This window comes from Psammomys obesus, unplaced genomic scaffold, assembly GCF_907164565.1.
Source record: "Psammomys obesus unplaced genomic scaffold, mPsaObe1.curated_primary_1811, whole genome shotgun sequence".
NCBI lineage: Eukaryota > Metazoa > Chordata > Mammalia > Rodentia > Muridae > Psammomys > Psammomys obesus.
In genome coordinates, this window is record NW_026594143.1 from 1,336,817 (window position 1) to 1,349,241 (window position 12,425).

At 36.0% G+C, this 12,425-nt stretch overlaps 1 protein-coding gene across 6 annotated transcripts in view; it reads right to left on the reverse strand.

Moving 5' to 3' along the window:
• Wnk3 (WNK lysine deficient protein kinase 3) overlaps nucleotides 1–12,425 on the reverse strand; it is a 134,577-nt gene that overhangs the window by 76,434 nt on the left and 45,718 nt on the right. For all 6 annotated transcript variants that reach the window (XM_055617935.1, XM_055617936.1, XM_055617934.1 and 3 more), the window contains exons 6-8: nucleotides 11,812–11,969; nucleotides 6,253–6,341; nucleotides 1,739–1,958 (exon numbers count right to left, since the gene is read on the reverse strand). In XM_055617935.1, coding sequence (XP_055473910.1) covers nucleotides 1,739–1,958; nucleotides 6,253–6,341; nucleotides 11,812–11,969 — 467 coding nt within the window. The remainder of the gene's footprint in view (nucleotides 1–1,738; nucleotides 1,959–6,252; nucleotides 6,342–11,811; nucleotides 11,970–12,425) is intronic.

The following is a 12,425-nucleotide window of genomic DNA, read 5'->3' on the forward strand; positions in this document are numbered from 1 at the left end:
ATGAGCAGCAGACAGCATGATTTGAAGAAGTACCATGGCACACCATGTTTAGTCTTATACTCTGCTTGCTTGCTTTTTTTTTTTTTTTATTTTTGAGACACTGTCTCATGTAAATTCACTATATATGCACTTGAGAGTGACCTTGAACTACTTGATCTCCTAATCTGCCCCGTAGGTGCTAGAACTATAGGTATGTACCACCAAGTCCAGCCAACAGTCTGCTTTATAAAACTTAAGGATCTGTATATCAGAAATTTCATGATAGTTGAAAGATTATAAAAATGTTAAGGGGAATGGCAATCCCCGCTCCTGGAAGGTGAAGGCAGGAGGGTTGCCATGAGTTTGAGGTTCAGCCAAAGCTATGTAACATGATTCTGTTTAAAGCCAAACCAAAATGACAGAAAACAGATGAAGCACACATATCCAATTTTGCCCACCTTAAATTTCCCAATAAACTCACCTCATAGTAAATAAAATTAAAGTTATGGATCACTAAAAACAAGGTTAGACATGGTAGCACACACCTGAAACTTTAGCTGTGAAAGGCAAAGGAAGGAGCATCAGGACTTTCAAGACCATCTTCAGCTACACAGTAAGTTCTAGACCAGTTTGGATTACATGAGACCTGGTCTCAAAAACAACAACAACAACAACAACAACAACCAAAAACCAAAAACAAAAACAAACAAACAAACAAACAAAAAAGACAGAGGGGTGGATCAAGAATACTTGATAACCAATCCAAGAGGCCCAGCATCCAAATAAAAGAAGTTGCAGAAATGAGAAACAGCAAATCATCTGATCTTCCTGCCTCTTCCTTCTGAGAGCTAAGACTAATTTTATATATCTCTATATGCACATGAAGGCCAGAGGTCAACATCAGAATTCTTCTTCTACTGCTCTTTTTATTATTTTTTACAGCAGGTTCTCTCAGTGGCCCCCATTACAATTTTCACCTACCCAGAGCTTTGGTTACAGAGCTACACCACACCACCTTACACAGGTGGTGGGGGATCCAAAGTCAGGTCCTCATGTTTGCACAACAGGTAATTTATCAACTGAACCATTTCCTTGGCTCCCAATTTTATTTTAACAAAACAGTGTTGTACTGTTCTTTATAGTGTACATGCAAATTTAACATATATTGCTAGTAAAAGTACTTTGCAATGACATAACAATATAAACAAGGAATACAGAAGAGAATTTTGGGAGACAGCTTGGTCAGTAAATACTTGACATGCAAGCATGAGCACTTGAGTTTAGAATCGCAGCACCTGTGTAAAAAGCAGAGCAAAAAGCACACACCTATACATGCATATATAGGCATACCTGGACAAATATACAGGGGGGGGGAGATAGAGAAGAGAGAGAAAGAAAGAGGGAGAAAGAGAGAGAGAGCGCACAGAAGAACATGAAAGGAAAGAAAGCAACAAGAAGGTAGGGTGGTGGCACACACTTGTAATCTCAGCAGAGGCAGGTGGATCTCTGTGAGTTCGAGGCCAGCTGGTCTTCAAAGTGAGTGGAGGACAGCCAGGACTGTCCACAGAGAAACCCTGTCTCAAAAAAATGGAAGAAAGAGAGAGGGAGAGAGGAAGGAAGGAAGGAAGGAAGGAAGGAAGGAAGGAAGGAAGGAAGGAAGGAAGGAAGGAAGGAAGAAGGAACGAAAGAAAGAAGTAAAAAAGAATAATCAGTCAGGATACTATAATGTGTAGGGAAAAAATCACTAAGATTTACTTACCATTTCATATGCTACTTCCTCAGGTGTATCTGTTTCTAAATTGAAACTGAATTCAATAGCTTCATTGTCTTTATGTTTGCCTTTTAATTTTTTAGGATCTTCAACCCAGAGTCTTAGAGCCAGGGATGAATTTGAGCAGTCATCTTCCTCTGCTAACTCCACTCTCAGTCCAGTATCCTCCACAAAGAATGCGTGGTTTAGTAGGTCTTTGATAGATAACCTAGTAAACAAAACACATATCTCATTATCAATTCTGCAGTCATAAGCAAAATATGATCCTTAAATAGTAAACATTAATTATATCAAAGTGAGAATCTTACTTTACATTTTCTATTAAGCCATTAATTGTTTTGTTATAAAACCTACACATTATAATAAATTTATTACTGGGAACAAAAAAAGTCAACTTACACGAATATAGCATGATCTTAAAGATTAATAACCAGTAATATACCTTCACAACAAAATGTAACACACATAAAAGTACACCTAGAGAGAATTGTTAATAGATTTATTAGCATCTCTTAAGCCACTGGCTTATATTACTATAAGACTAAAGCAATAAATATTCAACAAAGGAAACTCAAACTATCTCCTAGATATATAAACTCTAATGTGAATTGAAAAATCCAAACTCTTATAAATGTTTTAAACAGACATTACTCAACAAATATCCAGTCAGAAGGCCTGTGTGATGGCTCATTCCTGTATCACAGCATTTGCCAGCCTGTGCTACATAGTGAGTTCCAGAATAGTCTGGGCTATAGGATGAGACTGTTGTTTCAAAAAAACTTTTAAAAAAGACTAATTAATTAATCAGTGTATACTTCACTCTTTAGAGGAATGTCATAAGTAAGCTAACGTGCTTCAATGAAGAACAGTAGTTTCTTTTTTTTTTTAATTTGAGACTGTTTCACTATGTAGCTTTGGCTAACTTTGAACTTATTAAATAGAGCAGGCTGGCCTTGAAGACATATAGATCAGCCTGCCTCTACATCTCAAGTGCTGGATTTCAAAGGGTGCCCTACCATGTACTTTTTTTCCTTTTTCTTCTTCTTCTCTTTCTTTTCTTTGTTCTTTTTTTTAAGTGAACACAGTTCCACTATATACCCCAAGCTAGCCTCCAAATCTCAATGATCCTGTAATGATCTCCTGTGTGCTAGGATTTCAAGCATGCACAAGCATACTCAGCAACAATGGGTTTCCTGAAGTACTGGACTCTAATTTCAGACTATACTATATACATAATAGAACAACCCTAACTTAATATTAAAAGCTAATATTCTCATCTTCAAAGAGAAATTAGAAGATGTGGCTTCAAAGGATTCTTTTGCAAGCTAGGGAAAGTAACTTAAAATTTACTTTGCATAGTAAGCAAGTTAATTAATTAAAATTTTACTTTGCAAATTTTTAACATATGCATATTATAATTAATCTGTCTGTATCTATTGTGTCTATCTAGACAGCCCCTGCTGTAAAAGACATACAGACAGCATAGTGTCTGAAAAGTTAAGGACTTTTAAAGGTTTTTATTTTTATTAAAAAAAAAAAGATACAAGTATTAACTAAGAAAGTACGATTAAAACGACTCACTTATTAGTTTTAACACTAAAGTAAGATATGTTTAAGAAAAGATAGACAAGTTGAGCCCTTTGTCTCTCAATAAATTTTTACATATTTTAGTAAACAATAACAGCAGAAGAAAATATTGATTCCTACTATTGATAACATATCTCTGTTAAATATTTTAAATACATTATCTTTTTTTGGATTTTTTATTATTATTATTAATTACACTTTATTCACTTTGTACCCCCCCATAAGCCCCTCTCTCCTTCCCTCCCGATCCCACCCTTCCTCCCCTTTCTGTATGCATGCCCCTCCCCAAGTCCACTGATAGGGGAGGTCTTCCTCTCCTTCTTTCTGATCTTAGACTATCAGTTCTCATCAGGAGTGACTGCATTGTCATCTTCTGTGGCCTGGTAAGGCTGCTACCCCCTCAGGGGGAGGTGATCAAAGAGCAGGCCAATCAGATTATGTCAGAGGCAGTCCCTCTTCCCATTACTATGTAACCCAGTTGGAAACTGAACTGCCATGGGCTACATCTGTGCAGGGGTTCTAGGTTATCTCCATGAATAGTCCTTGGTTGGAGTATGAGTCTCTGGGAAGTTCCCTGTGTTCAAATTTTCTTGTTCTGTTGCTCTCCTTGTGGAGTTTCTGTCCTCTCCAGCTCTTACTATTTCCCACTTCTTACATAAAATTCCATTCACTAATAGGTAATATTTTGAAAATTCAAAAGATAATGTATTTACCTATTTTGAGGAATGAGTAACTTCAAGATGACATTAAATGTGCGTCTAGATTTTAATCTTACTGTGACCTTGAGGCCTGTGATTTTTCTAGCACAGTGTTATTTTGAGTACTGTTCTTTTTTTTAATTTTATTTTTTTCTTATCAGTTACATTTTATTAACTCTGTATCCCAGCCGTGTCCCGATCCCTCATTCCCTCCCAGTCCCTCCCTCCCTCCCTCATCTCCACCGTTCCCCTTGCCAAGTCCACTGATGGGGGGGACCTCCTCCCCATTCATCTGATCCTGTTTTATCAGGTATCTTCAGGACTGGCTGCAAAGCTCTCCTCTGTGGCCTAACAGGACTGCTCCTCCCTTGTGGGGTAGGGAGGCCAAAGAGCCAGTCATTGAGTTCCTTGAGTACTGTTCTTTAATCAGAGTGTAATTATAAGCAACAATCAAAATCTAAAATAAAACTATGAATTCAACACAAAATATTTAATGTTTTTATTACACTTTATTGGGGGGTAGGGGCAGATGCCATGGTTTATATGTGGAGGCCAGAGGACAATTTGTGTGACTTGGTTCTCTCCTTCTTTCATGTGGGCCCTGATCTCAAACTCAGGTTCCCAGGCTTGCTGAGCCATCTTGCTGGCTCCATACAATATTTTTAACTTCACTTTAAAAAACACATCTAGGGCTGGGTGTAATGCCACACACCTTTAATACCAGCACTTGTAAGTGCAGGTGGGTGGATCGCTGTGAGTTTGAGACAAGCCTGGTCTATGGAATGAGTCTGAGGACAGCTAGAGCTGTATAGTGAGCTATATAGAGAGAGCTATATATCTCAAAAAAGAAGAATAAAAAAAGAAACCAAACCAAACAAAAACATGTCTAGGGCTGCTGATACCATTCAGTGATACAGCACTTAACCACTACAGAAAATCACAACCCACCAAAAGGCAGAGTTGTGGAGCCCAGCCCCAAATGATACATCTACAACAAAACTCCTGCAAACTAAAGCTCAAAATTCATTATAAAGGAAGGGAGAGATTATAAGAACCAGAGGAACAGAAAGTATACTGTGAAATTGGGTCTCCTAGAAATGACAGGGAAGCTACACCCATGAATTTTTACCAACATAGTTGGCAAAATATGACCTGAACAAGGAAGACACCAATAGATATGCTAATGTGATAGGGGGAAAGCTCCCAAGGCCTCAACCTTCAAAATATTATTTTTAAAAGAGAAACTAGAACAGAGATTATCAGGGTCTGGAAGAAAGAATTCTGAATTATTAGTGGTTACACAGTTACAGTTTTGAATGAAGAAAATATATTGGGGATTGATACTGGTAATGGATGTATAGGAATATGAATATACTTGAAGTATGTTTCTAAAGGCACACTTAAAATGGCTAAAATAGTGCTGCAGAGATGGTTCAGCAGTTAACAACATTTGCTGCTCTTCCAGAGGACCTAGGTTTGATTCCCAGTACAGCTTACAACTGCATATGACTCCAGGTCCAGGGAATCTGACACCTCTTCTGGCCTTTGCACATATCTGCATGCATATAGTGCACATACATACACCCATACACCCACATACACATAATATTTTAAAAAAAACAATAAAAAATTTAAGCCAGTAATTATACATAGCTCAAAATAAAAGTAAAGCCAACACTAAAACAGTTATCTATAGAAAAATACAAATATTGATACAAATAAGTATAGAATACTCCTTGAAGAAAAATATCCATATTATTTTTACCATTACTGTTGGCACAAAGATATAAACCCAAATGTAATATATCTGCTTACTCTCAACTACTTCAACAAGCAATTTGTTACCTGCTTTATACCTTACTTTTTAATTTTGTTTTGTTTTTTCAAGGCAGGGTTTCTCTGTGTAGCCTTGGCTGTGCTAGACTCACTTTGTAGACCAGGCTGACCTCAAACTCACAGAGATCTTCCCGCCTCTGCCTTTCAAGCGCTGGGATTAAAGGCATATACTACCACCACCCAGCCATTAAAAATTTATTTCACCTCACTGTTAAGTTGATGGTGACGAAAGTTTGTCACAACAAACATAAATGTCAGTTCAAATTCAGCACATGATAGCAAGGTCTAAAATGTCAAATGGTATGCAGTGATATATATTACACCCATTATCCAGAATTAAAAATACACCCATCATTTATATAATGTTATAATTCCACCAACCTTTCAGATTTGTTTTGTCGAATACATCCTTCAATTATTTCTTTCACTTCAGGGTCTGTGACTTTATTGAAGCTGGCTGGTTTTATACCCTGGGAGAAGAAAATGGTTTCTTGTTAAAAAAAAAAAAAAAAAAAAAAACAAAGCTCAAATCAACACAGCATTTATTCCATGAGATCATCATACATATGAATTTATGTTATAAAATTTCAAGCAGAATCTCGCTACATAGCCCTGGCTGGCTTTGAAGTCTTTATTTCCTCAGTTCTCAGCCTGTGGGTCTCAGCTCCTTTGGGGGTTGCATATCAGCTACTGCATATCAGATATTTATATTATGATTCATAACAGTAGCAAAATTACAGTTATGAAATAGCAATGAAATAATTTTATGGTTGGGGGGGGTCACAACAGCATAAAGAACTGTATTAAAGGGTTACAGCATTTACAGCATTAAGAAGGTTGAGAAACACAGCTCTAAGTAGATTCACCTGGCTACGAACTCAGAAAATCTGGCTGTCTCTGCCTCCCAAGGGCTGAGAATACAGGCCTGTGCCACCACATCCAGACAAATTTAACTTTTTTAAATTAAGTTTTATTTCCTGGTCTGGGATGGAGGATCGTAGCATACATGTGGAAGTCAGAGAATAATTTGCTGGAGTAGATAAACAATCACCTTTCACCACATATTTCCCAGGGATTAAACTCAGGTTGTCAAGCTTAATGGAAAGTGACTTTACCAGCTGAGCCATCTCACCAGCCCAAGTTTAACTTTTTTTTTTTTTTTTCTGAGACAGGGTTTCTCTATGTAGCTTTGGCTGTCCGGGACTTACTTTGTAGACCAGGCTGGCCTTTAACTCACACAGACACACCTGCCTCTGCCTCCCTGAGTGCTGGAATTACAGGAGTGCACCACCATGCCCGGGTCCAAGTTTAACTTTTTAAAAGGATATTTTTATCACAACTCCACAAATAACTGAAAATTGTAAATAATTTACATTAACAACTGAGACAAACATATATATATATATATATACATATACATATACATATACATATACATATACATATACATATACATATACATATAGAGACTAAAAATACTATTGCAATTAATAATATGGGGAATTCTCACAATTTAATATGAAGTGATAGGGGAGAGAAGTAATATGCCAAGTATATATACATTATAATCATTACTAAGAAAACATAATAGAAGCTAAAAAGATGGCTCCGTGGTTAAGAACACTTGCTGCTCTTCTAGGGGACTCAAGTTTGATTACCAGAACCCATACTGAGTGGATCACAGCCACATGTTACTCCAGCTCCAGGAGATCTGATATCCTCTTCTGTCTTAAATACCCCCTTTTCAAAGTCCTTTCTTACTACTTAATCCCTTTTCAGCTGGTTTCTTGCTCCACCTCTTGACCTAGGGTTAACTTTATTAAATCCTGTGTACAGAAAGCTCTTGGATTAAAGGTGTGTGCTAGGGCTAAACCACACCATAATCCCCTGTTTACAATAAACAAGAAGTTCTTGGATTAGGGGTGTCTGTTAGAGTTGAACCACACCAAACAAAAGACATGTTTGTTTGTTTGTTTGTTTGTTTGTTTGTTTTTTCACAATCTCGGGGTTCACAATGGGATCAAGTATCCTGCAACAGTTGCCATTGCTTAAGTAAATAACACCCTACCCATGGTCATGCAAGGAACTCAAATTAAATGCAGTGGAGTACAAAAGAAAAGGACATGAAAGTAAAAGGGGATTCGGGAAGGGGTTTAATCTTAATTAGATGAGAGAGAATAATGGGGTAAATAACATCAAAGTACATTAATATGTTATGACACTATGAAAGAATATATGCATCAAATTGTAAATGAACAAATAAAATTTTAGAAGAAATAAAAATGGTTAATAAATACAACAGATATCAAAGCAGAAGAAATATTGGGAGAAGAAAGGTACAGTGTGAAAGTTGGACATGGTGTGAAAAGTAGGAGAGAAGGGGAGGGAAATCAACAATATACATGAAAATGCCATAAAGGTACTTACTCCATTTTAAGTTAAAAATAAAACAAGATAAAAATGAAACAAAGAATAAACAACAATTTCCAAAAGTTGGCCATAAAGGTATCTTTCAACTCTCATCAGAGAAGCCTGTTTGCAATAGAAGATGATCAACACAGAACTCCACAGCTGGCCCAGGTGTAGAGAATAAGAGACTGTTCAGCTCTAAATGGGACCTCTATATCACAATCCCTCTTCATTAGGCTCAAGGATCTTTGAGAAAGAGGAGACAGAAGATCCAAAGGCCCTGGATGACTACAAGGAAACGGTGTCTTCTGGAAACAGGAAGGAAGCTACACATAAAATTCACAGTGGTTCTGACAGCAAGCACAAGACCTGGACAAGCCTAAGCAAGTCCAAATCTAAGCAATAGAGAGGTTAGTTAGGCATAGAGATTCATGCCTAAATGAGTAGCTACTGGAAATTCTTAACAGCTAATAGAGGATGGATCAGTTTTCTCTAACAGTATAGCTTCTGATTAGTTGACCATGCTTCAGTGGATGCATCCAAAAATATATGGTTAGCACAAAAATGCCTTGTGGGAGGGCGCAACAGGACATGTATATAATAGGAAAAGGAGGATGGATCGGAGAAGAGTTGGGGGAGGGAAGGTGAATATGATCAAAATATACTACATGATAGTCTCAAAGAACTAATTAAAAGTAAGCAAAACAAAAGAAATGAAAATGAATGCTGGCAAAACTGTGGAAAACTTATTCATTGCTGGTAGGAATATAATATATTGCAACCATTTTGTAAATCAGTATGGAGGCTCCTCAAAAAACTAAAAATAGAACTACCACATCACTGAGCTATACTGTTCTGGTGTATATATGCAAAGGACTCTTCTGTCAAAAGACCACAGAGATAATTATACAACTGTGTTTATTGATAAACAATCTACAACAGCTAAGAAATGAAACAGTCTCAATGTTTATCCAAATATACTTATATAATGAAAGTATGGTACATATATACAATTTTATTGAGCTGTAAAGAATAATGAAATCAGCATTTGCATGAAAATGGATGAAACTGGAAATTATTATGTTAAGCAAATAAGCCAAAATGCATGTTTTCTACCATAATTGGAATCTTAATGTCTGTCTCTCTGTCTGTGCATGTGTGTGTATTGTGTATGTCTCTGTGTGAGGGTAGGGAGAAACTGGGCCATGAAAAGGGAAGGAGAAAATGAGGAATAATGGAATACATTTGATATAAAAGCAGAGGGTGGATTATTAGTTGGAATAGAAGACAAGCAAGATGTAGGCAGAAAAGATAGGACAGGGCAGTGAGAGAGAAGGAGGAATAAAAACAAATTAAAATGTTGCATACATATGAAAAAGGTCAAAAAGGTAACTATTAATTTATATGCACACTTTAAAATTAAAAAGACATACATGCGGTCTAGACAATGTACAATTTTCCTGTAAAAAAGCATGCTATTTACCTGAATCTGCTTATTTTACATTTTACTATGTATTTTTTATAAGGCTTGGGCTTACAAAAATAATGCAAGTATTGCTGCAGTCATTAAATAGAAAATTACAAATCAAGCTAGAAGTAGAATAATTGCCATGGACTGAGACAACCTAAGATCTACTTCTACACCTATCATCCTACCTTAACGAAAACAGAACCACAAAGTCTTGTTATCATATACTAGATAAATTTGGGAATATTGGGAGTCAATTTGGATCCAAAATTCAAAAAGCTTTAAGAGAGGTGGAAATGTAAATTATGATATGGTGTTTTTATATGTCAATATAAAAATAATAGTCACTCAAAATCACAGTTACGCTAAGGGTATGGATCAGTGGTAGACCACACATATAACATTCATTAGGCCTTTGATTTGATCCCCAGAATCACAAAAAAAGATATATTTTGCACAGCACTTGAAAGGTTAAGATAGAGTTCAAAGCCAGCCTCAGTGATACAATGAGACCCTATCAATTTTATTTTATTCACAGAAATAGTCTTTTATGATCTTTACACTGACATCGCCCTGATTTCCTTGGTAATTTATACCTCTATAAGTGAAAACAATTAAAGAACTATAACTTACAAATCAAGCACAAAATACTTTTCTACTTGGGGTTTTTTAAATTAAGGACACAAATTAACAGAGTACTGTAGCCCTTTTTCTGAGCTCTTATCAGAGGCTGGGAAGAAATTAGGAACTGTTACTTAATGGGTATAAGTTTTAATTAAGCAGCAGGAATAAGTTTTGAAATATACTCAACAGTACATTGATTACAGTCAATAATACACAGCACATTATAAAGTAATTAAAAAGAAAAATTTAGGTGTCTCACCACAAAAATGATAAGCAAGTGAACTGACAGGTAAACTAACTTAATTTTATATTTCATATATCACATTGTATTCCATAAATGAAAATAACTGTCATTTGTCTATTTTAAATAATATAAATTTTAAAGGATTAAAATGTGCCTATTATTATTAGCTTTGTGAAACACTAACAATCTCTTTCATGGTCTATCTCTAGCCCCCCCCCACCGCTAGATATGAAGTAGTCTACCCTAAACAATGAAAACATTCTAATTCCACCTTGTATCCATTACTATATTGCTATCCTCTTATTTTATACTACATTTTTTTTCTGATTTTCAGGATTGGATTTCATTATGTAGCCCAGAGTGACCTCAAACTTACAACCTTCTTTCCTCAGCCACCCAAATGCTGGGGTTACAGGTGTACACCACCATGTCTTAGTAGTTATTTCTTAATTTATGTTATTCTCTTACTAGAAATGCAAGCTCTCTGAGAGTACAAACACTTCTTGTCATAGCAGTCCTTACAATTTCTAACATAATTATTCACAGTAGGGATTCACACTTCACCTCAAAAATTTTATATTGGCTATTCTTTCATAATTGGGCACTTAGAAGTATTATTAGTCCTTCAAACTATTCTAGTCAGTCTTTATTTTCTAACCTTAAAAACTAAGACCAGTCAAGTCAGGTGTAGTGGCGCACACCTTTAATCCTAGGGCTTGGAAGGTAGAGGCAGGCAGATCTTTGTGAGTTAAAAAGTCCAGCCTAGTCTACATAGTGAGTTCTAGGACAGCCAGAAGTATACAGTGAGACCTTGTTTCAGAAAAACAAAAACAAAACAAAATTAAAACCAATCTAATATCTACAGTTTTACTACAAATAAAGATATACCTGTATTTTTCTAAAACATAATAGAGTAATTTTATATGATCCCAATAGAGTTCAAGTACACAAAAAAAACTTAATAAATCTAAAGCTTTCCTAAGTATAACTGTTAAACTAATATTATTATATAAAACTAAACCATAATGGTGGGGTGGGTATTTTCTCTTTTCTCCCACTAGAGTCTTGTGTATACTGGATAATACCACTAAAGCACAACCTTTGTCCCATAATTAAATTTGACTAAATCAATTTTAGTAATTTCAACACAAAAATGTGGCAAGCTGTCAAGTAAAATGAATAAAATTATACCTACACTGGTTACTTTCCGGTATATTTGAGCTGCATTCTGGCACTCGGAATATGGATACTCCGAAGTAGCCATTTCCAACATACACATCCCAAAAGCATAAACATCTACAGATTCATCATAGTGTTCTTCATACATCTCTGGAGCCATAAACTCAGGAGTACCTACAAAATGATACCACAACCATATTTTTATTAAAGAGAAAATATATTTGTCAAGATTCTCTTTCCCATAAAGACTATATGTTCATTTCTGCCCCCTCAAAGCAAATCTGTAAATCAAGCCAGGAATAGTGGTGGACGTATGTAGTCCCAGCACTTGGGAAACAGAGGTAAGCTGTTCTCTTTGAGTTTGAGGCCAGCCTGATCTACAGAGCGAGTTACAGGACAGCCAGAACTGTGTAGAGAGAACCTGTCTCAAAGAAAGCAAATTTAATTATTTTGTATTGATAAAATACTACAATTTTAAACATTCAAGATTAGGTTAAGATGTTAAAAGTGTTAACAATGATGGTTCACACTTCTAATCCTACTACTTGCAAGGTAACATGCAAGAAGGTCAGAATTTTAAGGCTGTTTTCAGCTATATAGTATGTTCAAGGTCAGCCTGGTCTATAATTA